At 32.1% G+C, this 6,975-nt stretch overlaps 1 protein-coding gene across 1 annotated transcript in view; it reads right to left on the reverse strand.

The window, feature by feature from the left end:
* Positions 1–1,228: 1,228 nt before the first annotated feature.
* LOC106879224 (SEC14 domain and spectrin repeat-containing protein 1-B) overlaps positions 1,229–6,975 on the reverse strand; it is a 99,820-nt gene continuing 94,073 nt past the window's right edge. Inside the window, exons 20-22 of the mRNA XM_014928703.2 lie at positions 3,005–3,113; positions 2,151–2,395; positions 1,229–1,429 (exon numbers count right to left, since the gene is read on the reverse strand). Of these exons, the coding sequence (XP_014784189.2) occupies positions 1,244–1,429; positions 2,151–2,395; positions 3,005–3,113 (540 nt within the window). The 3' untranslated portion in view covers positions 1,229–1,243. The remainder of the gene's footprint in view (positions 1,430–2,150; positions 2,396–3,004; positions 3,114–6,975) is intronic.

The following is a 6,975-nucleotide window of genomic DNA, read 5'->3' on the forward strand; positions in this document are numbered from 1 at the left end:
AGAGAGAGAGAGAGAGAGAGAGAGAGGGAGAGAGAGAGGGAGAGAGAGAGAGGGAGAGAGAGAGAGAGAATGAGAGAGAGAACAAAGCCTTAGGTTCATTGCCACCTTCTTTTTCTTTTTCACTTATCTTTCTTTTGAACAGTTTTCAAAACAGATGATGTATTATAAATTTTAAAATGTTGTTTAATGAGAGAAGAGAGAAGCATCAGATGATGAGTATATTTCTAAGTATTTTTTAATATCAGAACAAAATTCCCAGTATTCTGAGATGACTTACTCCATTAACTTGTAACTAATTAGATTATGATCAACATTCCAAAAGATGTTGCAATCAACCAAGAAGCCAACCAGCAGAATATTAAGGAAATTGGTAGTTAAGTAGCTCCTTAATGAGTTAACACTATGTGTGTTAATGTTACTTTCTTAATGGTGTTAATATTTGAATGAACTTTGCAATCAAGCTTTGATTGAATCTGTACTTAAAAGGGTTAAATCACAGAATATATTTTTTTCTACTCTAGGCACAAGGCCCAAAAATTTTGGGGGAGGGGGCCAGTCGATTAGATCAATCCCAGTATGCAACTGGTACTTAATTTATCGACTCCGAAAGGATGAAAGGCAAAGTCAACCTCGGCGGAATTTGAATTGAGAACATAATGATAGACAAAATACTGTTAAGCATTTCACCCAGTGTGCTAACGTTTCTGCCAGAATATATTTAAGTAACAAACTTGAAATCTAAATTTAATCATTTTTAAATATGACTTTTACATATGATCCTTGTCATAAGTTTACATGTAATTAAAGATAAAACCTATTGGTAATCATACTTTTGTCAGGGATATTAGAGATGAAAGATGTGAAAACAAGATCACAGCTTCAGTTCATTGAGAACTTGTTACATACAGCTAACTGTAGATCATTCAACTCAAGTTATTTAAAGGAAAACTATAGGAAATAAAAGAAAAATCTAGAGGGACCTGGTGAAAGAAGGGTTAAGAAAATACTCTATTGATACATAGGTTACATTTGTCAAAGCCTATTATAAATATCATGTTCTTAACCAAATCAACTTATGTTCATTGCATAAGTTATGACTTAACTATATCACAGTTGGACAGCAACTGAAATAGCAAGAAGCAATTCATGCTATGACAAAAGAAATTAATAATTTCTTTCAATGGCCACCAGGGCCAAAACAAGACAAAGTATCAACTAAATTCAGATAATAATCTAAAGTATTTTAGCATGTAAAAAGAGGAAATTTTTTTAAATATTTAACAAAATTAGTTATGAAGATTTTACATACTATTCCTTCTTGTTCATATTTGTGGTAGGTATCAATTTCAGTTTGGGTTGTTTCGGATGAAACTCCCAGATCAGTTCTTTGTAAGTATACTTCGCCAACCATGCGGTACCATTCCAATATCTTAAAAGAAAAAACAGAGAAAAATCCAAGATCAAACATAATAATCTGAATAAAAAGGAAAATTAATATACAGTATCTTTATTTTCATAACTTAACACATTTCATCTTCCTTTTTCTCTTATAAATATTTTAGAAAGCACTTCACATTATTTTCGCATTTATTTTCTGCTTATTAAGCTTTAAAGCTATTTGTTGTTGCCTTCATTTTTCTGTACATTTTCTCCTTTCACTCTATTCATTATGTTCTGTGTTCAAATGTCATGCTAAAATTTGTAACAGACTGTTTTTGATAACTTAGAAACCGTCTATAACTTCAGAATGTTTGTAGCACTTTTTCACCAATTCTAACAATATGGCAATATGAAAGTTAAAACTTGATGTTTAATCTTTAGTTTTCAGATTAATCTCTAAATTGTAATGCTTATTTATTTGTACTGTTTTGAATTAATCATGCATTATCTCTTAGTTTCAAGACTTCTATGATGTAATAGTTTATTTTCAAAATGACATTGTAGGGTAGGTATGAGAGGTCAGATCTGATCAGTTTGAACACAAAACAGGTAGAATATTTGGGCTGGATAAGAGGCCAGTTTAAATGTCAAAGGATTAATTCAATCATATTTTTAAAAAGTGGTTTAAGTTATCAATATTACCACAAATTCAAAACTTTTAATATTTAATCAAAATATTCTAATTTCATTTATGAGTTTAAAATATTTACCTTGTTGACTTCTTGGTCAAGTTTGCATAGTTGTAGGCATTGTTCAAGTTGCAATTTCTTTTGGGCCCACATTTCTTCAAGGTATCTACGTCGGTCATGAAGGTTCTCAAGGATGTGTTCTATTCCATAACAGGCTGCTGTTGTTGCATGGCGGTTTTGCTGGTCCGCATGCATGCCCATTTTTCTGACTTTGTCAAGGAGTTGTTGCCCTAAATCTAGAGTGTGTTTTGATGATTCAAGAATGCCTAAAAATAGTAATAACAATATTTCCATTTCATAAGCAAGGAAACCAATCTTCAGAATATTATCAGAGTTCTGAATAAATCATAAAATAAAAAATAAAACAAAGAAAAAAATTTTAAACATTTTCTTTTTAATGAATTATATAATTTTACTTGTTTCAGTCTCTGGAATGTGGCCATACTGGAGCCCACATTTAAGAGTATAGTAGATCAAATCAACCCCAGTACTTACTTTTAAGTCAAGTACTTATTATATCAGTCACTTTCAGCCAAACAAGTATATTCTGGGGATGTAAACCAACCAACATTGGTATTCCAGCGGTGAAAGACAAAGATACACACACACACACACACACAAGCCGCTACAAAGTTTCCATCTATCAAACCACTCACAAAGCATTGGTCAGCCTAGGGCTATAATAGAAGACTCTTGCTCAGGTACCATGTGGTGAAACTGAACCTGAAACCACGTGGTTGTGAAGTGAACTCCTTAACCACACGTCCTTTCCTATGGTATATAACAATGAATGTAAAGATAATCTGTTCAACAGTTACTTTTATCAAATGTATTAAAATGAAATATTGCTTATTAAAAAAAAATATTGTAATTACTTTTCTTGAGGTCTAAATGTTGTTGGAGCATATTTGCCACACTTTCAACATCTTTGGGAAAGGTTAAATCAAGACACATTTTCAAGGCTTGATCAAGTTGGATTCCAAACTGTTAAAGAAAGAAACAGAAACAATTTGTAAAACAATTCAATATATTTATAAATTCAATATTGATTTTATTTTGCTAGAACTTAACTCATTGAGAGCTTAGCTTTTGTTTGAGACATTATAAATCCAATATTAAAAAGCAAACTTAAATAGTAACTATACATTATAGAGATACAATTGGTGTCTTAATGTAAACATTTTATTCCATGAAAAATGGTTAATCAACAGAATGAGGAGTTAAAGAGAGTAATGGTAAGAGAAAAAAAGAAAGAAAGAAGTAGAGGGAGTAAAGGAAGCAAAAGGTTAACAGAAAAGAAAGGGAAGTGAAAAAAAGGGATACAGAAAATCAAGGGAGGTGGTATGAAATGCAACAAAAATAATTGCATGAATCAAGTATTGATATGGAAAGAAAGAAATAATATGTATTTACTGCATGGAAAGGCAATAAATAATGCAACTGATTAAAACAGAGTGAAGAGAAAATGTAGGTAATTAGACTTAAATTAGAGAGTAGGAGTGGAAATATAGTTAAGATATGAGGTGAACTAAGCGGGTCTGAAACATAGAAAGATGAGTGTTGAAAGGTATTAGGTGGAAAATGTAATTAAATGTACAAGATGACAGAAGAATTGGGATGAGGGTTACTTGATAAATAAATTCGTTAAAAATCAGAAACAACTATGTTGAAGTTGAAAGAAGATGGCCAAAATATATAAGCAAATAATGAAAAATGAATAAGGAATAAAATGAGGTAAGAATGAACAGAAATAAAGATGGAGGTGAAGGGGTGCATGTTAAAATCAAGCAAATTCAAATAGACAATGAATAACAAAAATATTGATTGAAGATATCAAAATGAGAGATAAAACGTAATGTAATCCAGTACAACCAGACAGGTGGACAGAAGCAAATCATTTTAGTCTGTATTAGGGGCAAATATATGCAAGAAGGGACACAACACTTCACTGGAATCCTATGCTAATTCCCATAAATACCTAAGAAAAGAATTTTTTTTAATGTACATTAGGATATATAGAGAAAGAGACTTTGTTATTAATTTTGTTGAGTTTCCAAAAAGAACAAAGAATATTAAAAATATCAAAAATAAAAAGTTCTACATGTATTGTGGTATATTCAGCATTAAGGGTAGAAAAAAAGTTTCTCAAAATAAATTTATTCTCATAACATTTCAATATCAGTTCATTTCTTGAATTAAAAAAAAATTATAGATGTCTAAATTGAAATAAATTTTCTTGGCATAGCTGAACTCCATTCCTCAGAATATGGTTTGGTGAATTCTATTCTACCACTGGCCACAGAATTTTAAAATTGGTCTTTTAGTTGCTAAATGCATTGTGAGAGGGAAGTGTTATTCCTTCTTTCTGGATACCTAAAGGAACATATATGTTGTGTGTATCTCACTTTAAATGTTCATGCAGTTAAGCCTATCTAGTTTGTTCTTTTTGATCTGCTAACTTCACTTTAGAACAATAACTGTTTGCTAAGATATTTTCTGCAAAGAGGGCATAAGTCAATGTTGATACAATTGAATTTAGATCGGTGAACCAGAGGGGTGCAGCTGTAATGGTTTCCATAATTCTATTTGCTTTACATTAGAAATTAAATCCTAAATTTGTGCAACTGTAGCTCACTCACAGAAAGCTTTTACTTAAAATTTTGCAGTACCTGTGACTAGCTGCGAAGTGCTTTTGTGCCAGATTTAAGAATGTTCTTGAAGTAGTAGTAGTAGTGATGCTAGGCTGAGAAGCATGTTAAACCAGATAACATTACACTTCCAATGCTGTTTTGTTGTTGCAACATGTTATGTAGCATATAATCTTTTTAGAAAACTTTTCAGTGTTTTGTTGCAATATGAAACTGTTTGATTGAAAATTCCTTCATCTGAAAATGTTGTTTACAAAGTTCTTCAGGATTATTGCAGGATGACTATTTGACTTATTAATGTATACTAATTTCTCATTAGGCTTCCTGTAGGGGTAATATTTTCCTGAACTTAGGTCTTATCTAATCTCTAAGAACCAACATTGATACCTTTGTTAATAATATTTCTTAAGCTAAATTCTTTAAATGCATTTATATGGTCTTTCCTAAGTTTTCTGCTAGGCACTCAAATAGCATGAATTTAACAAGTAGTCATCTTTATAGTCTTAAAGAACTTGTCATAGAATTTATAGTAACTCATCAATCAATAAATTTCTAGTATTTCTAGATGAAAGAATTTTCAATCTGCACCCTATTACAATACACTGAAAGAGAGTGGTGTTCCTTGTAACAGATATCATGCCACTTAATACCTCACAATAAAATTGCACTGCAAGCATGATATCCTGTTTAACCCCTCACTTGCTCTAGAGATTGCTACTAACATAACCAGAGCATTCTTAAATCGAGTACAGAGACACTTTCCTATTGATCACAAGTTCTACAAGATTTTCAGCAGAAACTCTTTGAAAGTTAGCTACAGCTGCACAAGTATAAATAAGAATTTAACTGTCAGTGGCAATGAAAGGAATTATAGAGAACATCACAACATTTCTCTGGTTCACATATCCCAGTGCAATTTCACTGACTTATGCCCTCTCATTAGTTGGTTACTGTGCTAAAAAGTGAAGTTAGAAGACAAACATGATGTGCCTATATAGGATTAACTGAAGAAACATTTAAAAACAGATATGCAAAACATATATCATTCATTCAGCATTCAATGAGAAGAAATACTACTTCTCACAATACATCAATTTAAAAGATGGAAGCAAAACCAGTTTTAAAACTCTATGGTCAGTTGTGGAATTTGCCAAATTACATTCTGGTGTGGATTAAGTACACAATAGTTAATATTGTTACTAGAATATATTTAAATTTGAGGAAGGTTGTTTGACCAACACACTGAATATACTACAACCACACCTGGTAATTTTTCAAATTTCCTGAATATTTCAAATTTTGTTAACTTTTTTATCCTTTAGGAAGCCAAGGTAAATTGATTTCAAAGGCTACAAATATTAAAAAACGTTCCAAAGTATGTGAAAAACTTCAGAATCCCAATACACTGCTGTCATTTCTAGTGTATATTTTTCGTCTACCCAATACAGACTAAAATTACTTGTGTCCATCCACAATTGACACTTATGTCATTATAGAATTTTTTATAGTATTATAGTATTTCACAATTTCATTCATTGTCTATTTGAATTTTGTTTCTAATTTTTAATGGAATTCATTTATTAAACAACACATTTTTTACTAAAATTCAAACCCCCACCTCCACAACTGCCACCTTTCTATGATTTTCATTACAGCTTGCATTTTACAACACATACACGCATATACATATATATGCACGTACATATGTATGTATATAAATACATGTATGCACACATGCGCACACACACACACACACACAGGGTGTTCAGGCTAAATTTGACGATTTTTGTCCCTTTTTTTTCAGGAACAGCTTGAGGTATTAGTGAACAGTCGATGGTGTTGGAGAGCATAGATATTAAAGTTGTAGTTGAGAAAAAGTTGGGTGGCATGGAGGGCTGAAAGCCACCTGGATATTGGAAATAGAGTTACCTGGATCATGAGGATTCACACTGAGTATCAAAATGCCAATATCACGACTGCTGCTCAATGCTCTGTGAACACTATAAAGGCTGTAAGACATGACATGGACAACTGCAATGGAAACTACGAAGCCATGACCAGCAGAAAGGGACACAGCAGGTATCCTGACTGTGTACACAAGCTGGAATTCATCCAACAACTGAGGAGCAGGGCCTTAGGCTCAATTCCAGAATCTATGTGAAGCTACTGGAGACTGTGTTCAAATGCTGGCTGGAGAC

The sequence above is a fragment of the Octopus bimaculoides genome, chromosome 2 (genome assembly GCF_001194135.2).
Source record: "Octopus bimaculoides isolate UCB-OBI-ISO-001 chromosome 2, ASM119413v2, whole genome shotgun sequence".
Lineage (NCBI taxonomy): Eukaryota > Metazoa > Mollusca > Cephalopoda > Octopoda > Octopodidae > Octopus > Octopus bimaculoides.